At 37.6% G+C, this 13,714-nt stretch overlaps 3 protein-coding genes across 3 annotated transcripts; 1 reads left to right on the top strand and 2 right to left on the bottom strand.

Moving 5' to 3' along the window:
* Nucleotides 1-645: 645 nt before the first annotated feature.
* LOC113070419 (trichohyalin-like) lies at nucleotides 646-8,998 on the bottom strand. Its single transcript, XM_026243705.1, has 9 exons — nucleotides 8,868-8,998; nucleotides 8,365-8,428; nucleotides 8,015-8,263; nucleotides 6,763-7,917; nucleotides 6,259-6,695; nucleotides 4,807-5,949; nucleotides 3,701-4,757; nucleotides 1,660-3,434; nucleotides 646-1,386 (listed from the first exon to the last, which is right to left on the bottom strand). The coding sequence occupies exons 2-9, from the start codon at nucleotides 8,384-8,386 to the stop codon at nucleotides 823-825; spliced, it is 6,402 nt and encodes a 2,133-aa protein (XP_026099490.1). The 5' UTR covers nucleotides 8,387-8,428; nucleotides 8,868-8,998; the 3' UTR covers nucleotides 646-822.
* On the bottom strand, nucleotides 4,703-6,137 carry LOC113070418 (golgin subfamily A member 6-like protein 7). The gene has a single exon (XM_026243704.1). It carries the CDS (start codon nucleotides 5,959-5,961, stop codon nucleotides 4,738-4,740), a length of 1,224 nt encoding a protein of 407 aa, XP_026099489.1. The 5' UTR covers nucleotides 5,962-6,137; the 3' UTR covers nucleotides 4,703-4,737.
* Nucleotides 8,999-9,592: 594 nt separating the features above from the next.
* Nucleotides 9,593-13,417, top strand: LOC113070417 (interleukin enhancer-binding factor 2 homolog). Its single transcript, XM_026243703.1, has 14 exons — nucleotides 9,593-9,739; nucleotides 10,218-10,277; nucleotides 10,369-10,411; nucleotides 10,485-10,589; nucleotides 10,959-11,036; nucleotides 11,117-11,219; nucleotides 11,338-11,403; nucleotides 11,530-11,646; nucleotides 12,065-12,143; nucleotides 12,219-12,306; nucleotides 12,395-12,456; nucleotides 12,538-12,652; nucleotides 12,733-12,823; nucleotides 12,917-13,417. The coding sequence occupies exons 1-14, from the start codon at nucleotides 9,621-9,623 to the stop codon at nucleotides 13,066-13,068; spliced, it is 1,278 nt and encodes a 425-aa protein (XP_026099488.1). The 5' UTR covers nucleotides 9,593-9,620; the 3' UTR covers nucleotides 13,069-13,417.
* The last annotated feature ends 297 nt before the right edge of the window (nucleotides 13,418-13,714 follow it).

The raw sequence follows: 13,714 nt of genomic DNA, 5'->3' as shown, positions 1-13,714 counted from the left end.
TGCTTGTTTGTATCTTGTTTGCTCAATGTTCTTTTCTAGATCATCTCTCTGTCCTGATATGTTCATCTTAACTGCTCAAGAATCTGTTTCTCTTGTGTATCTCAGCCAGTGTTTCTTCATTGTGTCTTTTATGTGTTTCAAGTTGGTTCTCAAGATCTTCATTCGCTCTGGTATCTCTATCTTAGTTTCCTCCAGGACAGACTTTTCCTTTTCAGATTCAGTTGTTTGTATTTGTTTTCAGGTCTGCTTCCTCTGATCTTATCCTGGCAAAATAAGTCTCTATATCTCCTTTTCTTTTTGAAGTTTGTTTACCATTTCCTTAGCCTTCTGCCTGTCATTTTCTATGCATTCCTTAGTTTAGCAATATCTCTTTTTCCTGTTGGAGCTCAGTTTTCATTTTATAGAATTCCTGCTTTTCTTTGCCAATCAATTGTTTCTGGTATTTTAAGGTCTCAAACTCTTGCAATAAGATGGCTCTATTTTCTTGCATATCCTCTTGATTTCTGTCCAGTATTTTCCTGTTGTTTTCAATTGATTCTTTTTCTCTGAGAACTTCTTGTTTCATGAGATCCACTATTTCACTTTCCCGTTTCAGTTCTACTTGCATGCCGTTCACTCTTTGTCTTTCTTCCATTACATCAGTCCTCTCTTTCTCAAGTCTGTCCATCATATTCTCCAGTTCTCGCTTTTGATTTTCTATTTCAGCCTGCTTTTCATTAAGCTGACTCTTCTCTTTCATGATAATATCCTGTATCGCTTCTATTTCTTTTTGTTGTGCATAAAGTTGTGAGGTACGTATATTCAGTTCATTTTCTTGATGTTTTAAACTGTCCTTGGCTTGTTTATATCACGTTCCGCTTGTGAGATGTTCAACTTCATTTGCTCAAGGGAATTTGTTTGCTTCTCTATCTCTATCCGATCAATATCATTCATTTTTATCTTTTCAGCAAGATCTTCTTCTGCTCTAGCCATCTCTGTTTTGCTTCTTTCCACTTCAGATTTCTGGTTTTCTAGTATATCTTTTTCAGTTTCATTTGTTTGCTTTTGTTTTTCTAGCTCAAGACGCATCCTCTCCAGAGCTTCTTTTCTGTCATTTCCCTCATGTTCAATTTGAGCTGCCATATCTTTTATACTTTGCTTTTCAGCCACCACCTCTTTCTTTATTCTCTCAATATTGTCAGTCTCTTTCTGAAGCTTAGCTCTCACCTGCTGTATCTCTTTTTCAAAAGATTGCCTGTGAAACTGCAAGTTTTCAAATTCTTTGTGCAGTTTGGCTTTGTCTTTCTCTAAGTCTTCCTTATCGATTTCCAGTGATTTCATGTGGCTTTTAAATACTTCTTTTTGTTCAGTTATATTTTTCTTTAGGAGCCTCCACATTTTCATATTCTACCCTCAATTCTTCTCTCAATTTGTCAATTTCCTGTCTCTCTTTCTCCAGATCTCCCGCTTCTCTCTCTCTTACAGTCTTTAAATATTGTATTTTTTCATGAGCAACTGTCCCTTGTTGATCTTGGTCAGCTTGCATCTGCTCGACTTGCATCTTTTCCATCCTTAAAATGCTCTTCAACTCATCTATTTGTTTTTGTTTGTTTTCAATCTCTGCTTCTTTATGTTTCAGTTCATTTTCTCTCAGTCTTATATTCTCTTTATCATTTTCTATGATGCACCTTGATTTGAGATGGTTTCAATCAGCTGCTTAAGACTGTCTCGTTCTTTCTGGATCTCTGTCAGTATAATACTGTTCTTTTCTTTTTGCTGAGCAAATTCATCGTTGAGTTCTCTGAGTTTAAACTTTTCCTGTTCTAGCACATCTCTCTCAGACTCAACACATTGCTTTTCTTTTTCAATCTCCATGCGTAGCTCATCTAGAGCTTTTGACCTCTTCTCCGTCTCTTCAACTAAACTGTCAGTGCATTGTCTTTCTGTGTGAATTTTGGCTTCCATATCTTTAACGTTTTGTATGTCATTTTGAACAGCTTGTCTTAAATTTTCAATGACACTGGCTTCTTTTTGCAGACTAGCCTTCATGGCCTTCAATATCTCAGATGCTTTTTCCTGCTTTTCTATGTCAGTTTGCTTTTTGTCCAGGTCCTCCCTCTTTCTTTTTGTCTCCTCTGCAAGACTCACAATGCCATCTCTCTCTTTCTGAAGTTGCATAGCAGTGTTTTTAAGTTTCTGTCGTTCAGCTTGTGTATCTTGTCTTAGCTTCTCAGTGTCTTCAGTTACTCTTTGCAGCACAGATTCAGTCTGTACCAACATGTTTTTCTCTTCTGCAATACTTTGTCTTTGTAATTTTATCTCCTCTGCTTGTATCCCCAAATTGGTTTTCTTTTGCTGCAGATCTTCTATCTCTCTCATTAAAGCTATTCTGCAGTCCTCAATAAGTCGCTTCTCATTTAGTAGCTCTTGTTTCAGAAGCTCCACAGTTTCTAGTTCTCTGTTTAATGCATCTGTCATGTTTCTGTCCATCTGCTGCTTCTGCTCCTTTATAGCCGCCCTCTCTCTGTCAAGACTGTCTTTTTCACTTTGTGTAAACTGCATGATGTTATCCACCTGTTTTAGCTTTTCAGCTATTTCCTCTTGACTTTTCTGAAGTTGACTTTTTTGCATGAAAACTATATTCTGAATATCATGCATGTCTTTTTGTTGTCTGTTAAGATCAACCTGCATTTGCTGTAGTTCATTTTCTCTTTTCTTTACTTCTTCCTTTTCATTCTCAAAATCACATTTTTGTTGTAAAAAGAGTTCATTAATTTTCTCAAGGGTCTCTCTCTCCATTTTGATATTTTTCAATGTTTGCTCATTCTCCTCTCTCAGGTTCTCTAGATCTTTATTTTCTCTCACAATCTGTGCTTGTATTTGTTGAATATCACACATTTTCTTTTCTAGTTCCTCTCTCTCTTTTTGAAGCTGCTCTGCCCTTTTCTCCATATTCTGTCTTTCTTTTTGCACATTTTGTTTTAACCTTTCAATATCACTAGACTCCTTTTCCAGCTCATATTTCATGTTCTCTAATGTTCTCTTTTCATCCTCTATGCTTTTTTGCTGAGCTCCTATGTCTTCTAGTTCCCTAGCGAAAGTGTCTTTTAGATCATCCTCCATGGTTTGTTTTTGTTTTTCTATATCCTGTCTAATGTGATTTAGGACATCTCTTGCTTTTTCTAATTCTGTTCTTATCATGTCTTCTTTTTCCCTGCTTTCTGTAATCTCAGCCTGCAGGTCATCCCATCCTTTCTGTATTTCTAGCTTTGTCCTTTCCAGCTCATCTTTTGTGTGTTCTAGCTCCTGTTTTCGCCGTTCTAATTGCAACTCCATGTCTGCTGCATTTTTTGTTGCAGTTTGCAGTGCGACTTCTTTCAGTGAAAATTCATTCTTGCTCATTTTTATTTCTGCTAGTTGTCTCTCAATTGTACTTTTTTGTGCAAGTAAGTCTTTTTTTTAAATGTTCCAGTGCTTCTCGCTGTTTATCCAGCTCCTCCATGGTTAAGATCATCTGATATTTTCCTATATCATCTATCACATCAGTTTGGACTTGCGCATCAGCTTGTTTAATCTCCATCATTCTTGTTTTTTCCAATTCATATTTCTCTCTCTGTAGATGAACGGTTCATGTTTACTTTAAGAGTCCAGTTGCTGCTGACAGTATTGATAATACAGATAATATAAAACATCTGTTAAATGCATGTTAATTGTTACTTACCTTTTCTTTTCCTGTCCTTTCTTGAGCAATGAGTTCTTTCTCTCTCTTTATCTCTTTTTTGGCCTCTTCTATGTCCTCCAAAGCATTTTTTCACATCTTCTCTCATTTGCTCCACCTTATCATTCTCTTTAATGGTCTCCTCCAGCCTCTCCTCCAGTTCCTCTCTTTGCCGCTGCAACATATTTCTCATGAGTACTAGTTCGTCCCGTTCCCTCATAATCTTTTCTTCTCTGTATTCAATCTCTCTTCTCCTTCGTTGAACTTCATTCTTCAGCAGCTTCATCTCATCCCTGTCTCTCTTCATCATTTCCTTGTTGTGTTCCACCTCACCCTTAAGACCTCGCAGCATTTCACGGATGTGTTCAACCTCCAGAATGAGCCTCTGCATTTCGGCATTCATCTCTTCTTGGTCTGTTGTCTCCATCTGACTTCCTGCCATTTGGTTTTCAATCTGGAATTTTGCTTTTCGCACCATTTCTCTTGTCACCTCAATCTGTTGGATAAGGTTGATTATAGTGAGGTTCATCTGTCCTTTCTCTTCTTCTAAATCTCTCTCCTCCATCCTAAATTCAATCTCCTCTCTCGCTCTTTGGATTTCAGCTTTAACTTGCTCCATTTCATACTTCTGCCTCTCTGTCTCCACTCTTTTACGTTCCATCTCATCTTTTGCTCTTTGTATCTCCATCTTCAGTCGTTCCATCTCGTCCTTCTTCCTCATGGTCAATTTCATCCTTTTCTCCAGTTCTTTCTTCTTCCCTTCCATTTCTCTCTTCATCAGCTCCATTTCTCCAATCTCTCGTTTGGTTTTCTGCATCCTTTCATCAAGCTCTTCTCTTTGTCTTTGTATTTCTTCTTTGACAAGCTGCATTTTGTCCATTTCTGCTTTTGCTAGCTCCATTTTGCTTTCAACATCCTCTTTTTGTTTTAAGATCTCAGTCCTCATCAGTTCCATCTGGTATCTCTCACACTTTGCTTCCATCATCTGGATTTCAATATCTTCTTTCTGTTTTTGGAGGTCTGCTTTCATCTTTTCAAGTTTAGTGATTTCCAACCTTGCCTTTTTCCATCTTTATGCCAATGTCCTTATTTTGTTTAATTAACTCCACCTTTGTGTCTTCAATCTCACCCAGCTCCTTCTTCATAGCTTCTATCTTCCTCATCGTCTCATCCTTCTCCCTGTTTAATCTCTCTCGTTCCTCCAGCTCTCCCTTTTCAGCCTCATCCCACAACCTCTTTATCTCCACTCTCACTCTGTTAATCTCATCCTTGACCTCTTCATAAGTGTCTTTCCCTCTCAGCGTTTCCACACGAATCTTCTCCAGGTCTTCTCTCTCATGCTCCATGTCCTCTGTCATCTTCCTCAAAGCGTCCTCCCGTCGTTTTGTCTCCTCTAACCTTTTATTCACTTCCTCTCTTTGTTTCTGGATCTCAATCATAATACACTCGACTTTCTCTCTGTCTTGTTGCACTAATTCTTTGCTTCTGTTCATGGTCTCTGTGTCAATAACTAACTGAGTCTTGATCTTCTCAAGTTCTTCTCTTTGTCTCTGCACCTGAGCACTCTGTTCTATGTCATATCTCATCATCTCATACCTTCGTTTTTCTAGATCTTTCTTCTCGTTCTGGACCTGAACTCTAATCTGTTTGAGCTCCTCTCTCTCCTTCTCTATCTCAGCTAAAGACTTTTCCTGATCTTCCTTGTCCTTAAGCACAGCTATTTTCATTGGCTCAACAAACTCTCTCTCTTGCTGTGTGTCCTCTAACATTTTCTGCTCTCTGCTTTCTTTTTCAGAATGCCTCAACTTTTCTAGCTCATGCCTGGCTCTTTGTATTTCTTCATTTATTTGTTCTAACTCCTCTGTTTTTTTGTGTATTTCATCCCTTTGCTCTAATGCCTCTGTTATGGCTTCATACCGCCTTTTTTCAGACTCTTCCATTTGCTTTTTTAAGAGCATCTGAGCCTCTTGGACTGCAAGTATGGCATGGTTTGCCTCCTCTTTTTCTTGTTTTGCCACTCTAATCCTGTGCTCTATTTCTGCCTGCTGTCTTTGTAGCTCATTTCTCATCCTTTTGATTTCATCTGCTTCTTGATTAGCCTGTTCTCTGCTGTTATTAATCTCCCCTCGATCTTTCTCCATATTTTCTACCATTTTTGTCAGCTCTTCTTTCTTTGCTTTAGCCTCATCAATCTGTTTGACAGCTGCACGTTTGTCTTCTTCTGCCTGAACCCTCATTTTTTCAAGACTATCCTTCCATTGCATGAGCTCATTCCTGCTCTCTTCAATATTTTCTGGGATCTTTGGACCTCGTCCCTTAATTTCTCTAGTCTGTCCAGCTCATGCTGAGTATTTGCTCTGAGTTCCACCTCCTCTTTCTCTGTTTCATGCCACCTGCTCTCCATTGCCTCCTTCACCTTGAGGATTTCACTTCTGAGGAACTCGCACTGTTCGGTGTCTATTCTCACCAATTCTCTCTTTCTTTCCAGCTCCTCCCACTCTTCCTCCAACTCAGCCTTTGTCTCCTCCATTTTTTTCTTTTGTTTCTTGGATCTCCTCAACCTTCTTCTCAATATCTTCAATTTGTTCTTGAATTTCAGCCTTCATTTTTTCAATTTTCTCATTTTCCCGGATTGCGACTTCTTTGCTTTTCTCGATCTCCTCTTTGGCTCTGTCCATCTCATGTTTAATTCTTTCTAGCTGTTGTCTGTCCCTCAGCATCTCCTCTTGTCTTTGGTTCAAGCTGTCTTTTTCAGCCTTGATCTCTGCTTTGATCAGTTCTGTCATTTCTCTTTCTTGTCTGGCTTCTTTTCTTATATTAATGCTTTCTTCCTTCTCTTTCAGTATCTTTGCTTTCTCCATATCATTAGCCCTTTGTACCTCTGCTCTTACACTCTCCAGCTCGTCTCTCTCCCTCTGCAGTCGAGCTCTGTGCTCTAACTCCTCTGTCACTATCTCATACCTCTTCTTCTCCATTTCTTCTTTAGCTTTCTGTATGTCTTCCTTCTGTTTTTCTAGAATATCTTTATCTTTCTGCATCTCTATTTTCATATGTTTCAGCCTAACAGTTTTCTGTTTTTATGTCCTCAACTCTGGCATCCATAGATGTCTTGTGATTGTGAACGTTCACTTTGGCCTGTTCGATTTTTTCCCATTCCTTTTTGACCAGCTCTTCATTCATCATCAGCTCCTCTCGACCTCTCTCAATTTCATGCTTCATCTCTTCCAGATCTTTTTCTTTTCTAAAGACATCTTGCCATTTCTTTTCAATGAGGTTGTTTTCTGTAAGTGTTTGAGCTCTCAGCTGGTTTATTCTCTCATTCTCTTGTTTTGAAAATGCTCTGTTTCTTTCAACCTCTTCTCTTGCTCTTTGTATCTCATCTTGCAGGTACTTCAGCTCATCTTTCTCTTTCTGAATTAAAGCTGCCCGTTCCAGCCCTTCTTTCTCTGTTTCATGCCACCTTTGTTCCATTTCCATCTTAACTTGCTGTATCTCAGTTTTAATCTGTTCAAACTGGTCTCTTTGCCTCTTGATGTCGTCCTTCTTTCTTTCCAACTCTGCTTTTTCCTCCTCTATTTCAGCTCTTATCTGCTCCATCTGACACTTTGTTTTCTGTGTTTCCTCAATCTTCATCTCCATCTCATTGATCTGAACTTGTATGGCACTTTTCATTTGTTCCATTCGTTCCATCTCATACTTTTTGCTTTCACAGTTGCTCTCCAGCTCCTCCTTCTGTCTCAGAGTCTCATATCTGATCATCTCCAAGTTCTCTCTCTCTCTCATGATTTCAACACTCTTTTGCTCCAGGGTGGTTTGCTCAGTTTGGAGGTCAGACCTCATCTGCTCAATCCTCTCTCTCTCTCCATTTACCTCTTCTTTATTCCGATCCATTCTTTCACAGATGTGGTCCATCTTGGCTTTCATGTGAGTAATAGTTCTCTCAAATTGTCTTTTTTCTGTGGTCATCCTGGCTATCTCATCTTGCTGTTGCTGAATCATCTGCCTCATGTTGTCTATCTCCGTCCTTTCTTGCTTAGTTCCTTCCCAGAATTTCCCGATCTGCTCAATGGCACGCATTGTTTTCAGTCTACGCTTTTTTCGAAAATCTTTTCTCTTCTGGATTTCACTTGTATGCCCATTCTTGTCATCCTGTTTTATTTTTTCTCTGGGAGGACTGCTTCTCTCTGTTTGTGTGTGCTTGCTGTTACGTAGTCTCCATTCTGCAGAAAAAAAAAAAAAATACAAATGAAAACATAAAAAAAAAAAAAAAGATTATACTATATACAGTATGTTTATATATAATATATATATTCTAACCTAGTTCTTGAATCAGTTCAGGCTCTGTCATTCTCAGGATGAGATGGAAGGACACTCTGTTTAGGGGTGGCTGTCTTTCCAAAGCCTTAAACAGGAGCCGCATTGCCTCCTGTTTGCTTGGAGCAGCCTGCACTTGTTGAGCTGCCACATCATGAATCAGACTTTGGGAGATAACATCCTCAGCAATGTCGCTGACCCGAGTCGCTCTTGTAATTATCTGCTCCTTGAATTCTGACAGGAAGTCTCCAACTGTTGGGAAGGAGAACATTTGCACTGCATTCATAAACAATGCATGACACAATCGCAATAAATGACACTTTGATTAAATTACGTGGTGCAGTGAACTTTACCGTAATCTCTGGATTGTGCCATGGCGGCTTGCTATACATGATTTTAAAATGGATGAATTGTGATCTGAAAATTAATAGAAATTAATTACTTTGTGTACTTCAGTATTAAAAATAAAATAATAATATAGAATAAAAGTAAATGTACAGTAATATAAAGGTGTGGTTGTTTGACTGTTATACAGTTCTCTAAATATTTTACCTATTATATATATTGTGAAATAGAGAAAAATAATAAAGCAAGATATATATTTAATCCAGATAATACTGTATTTTATACACAAGTATAAAGGAGGCATAAATGGTATTTCTGCATTTTTATAGATTTAACAAAGTAAAATGATCATTAAAGTATGTTTTACAAAAAATACTATTTAATTTTTTCTCCTTCAAAATTTCATGTTTAACTTGATGCGTTACCATTCCCTTATGTTTGTGAAAAGACATTTCTGAGTGTGTAGCTTAAGGAAGCAATATTTTATAAAATTGTTTTAAAAGATTCTTACCTTCTGTGTTATTACTGGATTGAATTAGTTCTGCCAATGTAGTTGTGGTCTGATGATGGAGGCATATTGCTGTAGTAATAGTGAAGGTGATTTTGAACATTTAAAAACAAATCTTATCTTACTTTAGCACATGCTTGATGTCTGCGTAATTTACATAAAATTTGGCTGTGGGTGTTAAAATTTCTTCTGTCTGGTCCTCTCTGATAAACAAAGTGTACGACTGTGCAGGTCCACCCCTGACACCGTGTAATGTGAAGTATCCACTGCAACACCCGCTTGTAGGGCCTACTAACTTTTGAGAATGAATCCATACCAAATGAGATATAGTCTATAATGGGGTTCCAAAGTATGGGATCTCAATAGTAACTGTTTGTTTGTAATTCAGTGCATTTTCCCCCATTGCAAATCATATTAACTGCAAAGATATTCGAGTGAACAATAAAACAAATAAATAAATAAATCCACTTGTACAGTTGCACTTCAGCTGCATTAACGACATACGTGTAGAACATATGTCTGTACAAAAGCGTTTATATGATCAGTCAAATGTTAACTAGATCTTCTTCATTTGCATTATATTGTTTTCTAAAATATGTAAAAAAAAAAATAATTATAATAATAATAATAAAAAAAGAAAAGAAATAAAAAAAGAAAAAGAAAGAAATTCGTTTCCCAACGATTCGTTCGACTGGGACTTTTACCGAGACTGTTCTCTATGACTTTTATTATAGACTGTTATCCAGGACTTGTATTATGAAAAGCTACATCCGTCAAGAAGAGCGCAGCGCAGACCAGCGGCGAGCTGCAGATAGAGGCGGGGTTTTCTCACCAGCGTGTTCTTCTCAAACTTGCAAAATGTCTTACGCAATGAGGTAAGTTAACTTGCCAGTTGTTTTATTCTTCTTTAACTAAAATAACATCTGTGTAATTAAGTTGCAAACTTAGGTTCAGCATATTTTGTTATTATTATTTATTATGTTGGTGGTTAGCCTGTCCAGTGCCTGTTAGCATGTTGTTCTGCTAGCCGCTTTGCTTTTTATGAATAAAATAATAAATGCTATGTATTTATTGATAAAGTACACGCGTTAAAACTGATTAAACAATACGTTTGATTCGATACAAATGTAGAACCTTTTAAACACAATGTTTCCGAATAACGAGACTGTTCATTCATGAATGAATGAATGAACGAAGAAGCGAGCATTAACATAAACAGTGATGCTCGTTTCACCTGTGAGTCACTGTGTCAATCAGTTATTTCGTTTGGCTCGTAAATGAATCTCTTTCACACAAGTTTGAGATGGTTTCCCTCTTTTAATTTATTTATTTATTTTTTTTTTTTTCCCTCAGAGGAGATCGTGGCAGGGGTCGAGGTGGCCGATTCGGCTCCCGCGGAGGTTTGGTCCAGGGGTGCGTTGTTTATATATTTTCTTATTATTGTTGTTGTTAATTTGCTTACTTTTATTTTTATTGACCGTGTCCATGTCTCCCTTTCTTTCAGGTATCGACCCTTTGTCCCTCACATACCATTTGACTTCTATGTCGTAAGTGCTGTTCTACACTGATTCTTTGCTTTGTGAAACCCTAAGCCTGCAGCTCATAAATCACTTCTTGCAGTGTGAGATGGCCTTTCCTCGAGTGAAGCCGGCCCCTGATGAGACCGCTTTCAGTGAATGTCTGCTGAAGAGAAACCAAGACCTCAGTCCTACCCCTGTTGAACAGGTACAATGATGCTGCATTAAGATAAATGCTGCCAAAACACTCATATGATTACTGTCCATGCAGGTCAAGCTGTGTACCAGCAGATGATAGAACTCTGAAATCTTAAAAATAATGTTTTAGGATAATTTCTTAGTTTTTTATATATATATATATATATATATATATATATATATATATATATATATATATATATATATATATATATATATATATATATATATATATATATACACATACACATATATATATATATATATATATATATACACATACACATATATATATATATATATACACATACACATATATATATATATATATATATATACACATATATATAATTCTTGCTCACAATTATTTATTTTGCAGGCTTCTATTTTGTCCTTGGTCACTAAGATTAACAACGTTATTGACAACCTCATCGTGGCACCTGGAAACTTTGAAGTGGTGAGAAGACAGTCCATCTTCATTGTCTTTCTCAATACTTTTTGTAATACTAAACTTAACCAATGTTTAACAATTCCCAGCAAATTGAGGAAGTAAGGCAAGTGGGCTCGTATAAAAAGGGGACCATGACAACAGGACACAATGTAGCGGACCTCGTAGTTATCCTGAAGATCTTACCCACCTGTGAGTCTCGTTATTTCATCCACTGAGTTCTGCTTAGTTGTCTTAAAATGTTAATCACTAGCACAAGTATGCCTCATTTATCGATAATACTATATATATATTTTTTTGGTTTGTTCAGTGGAAGCTGTCGCTGCCTTGGGAAACAAAGTAGTTGATACTCTGCGTACACAGGACCCATCTGAGGGTGAGGATGGGTTTTAATCTGACAGGCCAATCGGAGCATAGAGCAGAAAAAAAATCATTTGTTTTATATATATATATATATATATAAAACAATGTTCTCAATCAAATGTTCGATTGTTCTCTTCAGTACTGTCCATGCTGACCAACGAGACAGGATTTGAGATCAGCTCTGCCGATGCCACTGTGAAAATCCTCATCACCACTGTTCCACCCAACCTGCGCAAACTTGACCCAGAGCTCCACCGTATGTCCCACACTCCAACACCTATCACATGTTGTTCTTACAAATCAGCTTTTCCTAGCTTATCTATGCCATGCTGCTCATTTCTCTTTTTCTGTCTTTCTCATTATTGTCAATTTAGAATATTTAATTGTGCAAACTAATCTAGCCTATTTTTACATTTGCTATCATCTAAACGCTAATAAAAAGCACTAACAATTGAATGTCACTTAAATGCAATAGTCAAATCTTATAAATAATTAAATATCCTTTTTTTTCATACTTTACATTTAATGTTGTGATGCTTTAAATAATAGGCTTGATTTTTAGTGGTGTATTTAGTCTACATTCATGCAGAACTTTAATATCTGGCATTTTCTGATTATCTGGAATCGGGGTCGACCAGAATTGTAAAGTGTAATTTTCCCTATTCCTTTTGCAGTGGACATCAAGGTTCTGCAAAGCGCCCTGGCAGCCATTCGTCACGCTCGCTGGTTTGAAGAAAACGCTTCTCAGTCAACGTAGGGACACTTTATCTCAATGGCTTTAATGAATTAAATGTGTTGTGGCTTACTTTGGTTTCTATCTGGACTCAGTGTTAAAGTTTTGATCCGCTTGCTGAAAGACCTGCGAGTCCGATTCGCTGGGTTTGAGCCTCTCACGCCCTGGATTCTAGATCTGCTGGTGGGGCATTATTTTTGAAGTTCAACTTTTATCTAATCTTTTCTGCACTACACCAGTTGACTTAACTATAATGTTGCTCTCTTCACAGGGACACTCTGCTGTGATGAATAACCCCTCTAGACAGCCCTTGCCACTCAACGTTGCTTACAGGTTTGTTTTTGCTTGTGACTCCGGTCATTGATTTTTTTTTTTTTTGTGGTTTTTGAGGTATAATGAGCATGCGTGTTGCAGGCGGTGTCTTCAAATGCTTGCTGCAGGTCTTTTCCTGCCAGGCTCCGTAGGAATCACTGATCCTTGTGAAAGCGGAAACTTCCGTGTGCACACTGTCATGACCCTGGAGCAGCAGGTAATGCAGATTTCAATCAGTGGTAATGTACAAAATTTAGTGTTAAAAATACAGGCAGTCTGATTGATTTGTTTCTGCAGGACATGGTGTGTTTCACAGCCCAAACACTGGTGAGGGTTCTCTCTCATGGAGGCTACAGAAAGATCTTAGGCCTTGAAGGCGATGCAAGTTGTAAGTGTTTGAGGTTTATTCCAGATTAAATTGATTTATGTGGTTGCATTCATGTGTCAGGCTGAGGCTGATGTTTGTGATGCTCATCTACAGATCTCACCACTGAGATGTCTACATGGGATGGAGTGATTGTCACCCCATCTGAAAAAGCTTATGAGAAACCCCCAGAGCGCAAGGAAGAGGAGGATGAAGCGTTGGAGGAAGGGGGAGAGGGGGAAGATGAAAGCATGGAGACCCAGGAGTAATGCAGCTTGGTCTCTGACGTTTTGGCCTGGTCATTTTATTTATGTTGGTTTTTATTAGAGGTCTTTGTCTCGCATCTTTGTTTTACCCAGAAGTCCCCTGCATATCTGCATTTGGGTTCTGTAAATCAGTCTGCACCTCCTAGAGTTTAAAACTATGGTAGGAACAGCAAAAAGTTATAACAAGGACCAAAAGTCAATGGCTCATTATTCCATCTTCTGACCTCAGCTCATTCTGATACGGTTATGTCTAGGAAAAGGACTGGAAATCACTTTTAATTTGGTTTAATGTTTTTTGTATTTTTATCACTGATGGATCAAGTAAAGTTTTTATTTCTTCTTTTGTACTATTTCTATGTGTGTTTATTTATTTTTTTCTAAAAAATTTTTATATTGCTGGGGTATTTTTAAGGTTGCTCGGTCCTTTTAATGTGTTTATGTTGTGTTAAACTTGGACAAGTATGTTAATAGATAATTAACCCAAAGATGAGGTGTGTTTACTCATCGAGCATGTGTGGTTTAGCTTTAAAACAGTCAAAAAATGAGGCTAAAAAGATTCTTCATTTGTTTTCTTGAGATGAAGATAGGTTTGTGTGTGTGGAATGATTTGATGGAAAATTAATTACATTTTAATTTCAGTACAGTATCT

This window comes from Carassius auratus, unplaced genomic scaffold (genome assembly GCF_003368295.1).
Source record: "Carassius auratus strain Wakin unplaced genomic scaffold, ASM336829v1 scaf_tig00003882, whole genome shotgun sequence".
NCBI classification, from domain to species: domain Eukaryota; kingdom Metazoa; phylum Chordata; class Actinopteri; order Cypriniformes; family Cyprinidae; genus Carassius; species Carassius auratus.
Note: the sequence above shows the minus strand (reverse complement) of the source record. Positions and strands in the feature narration are given on the sequence as shown.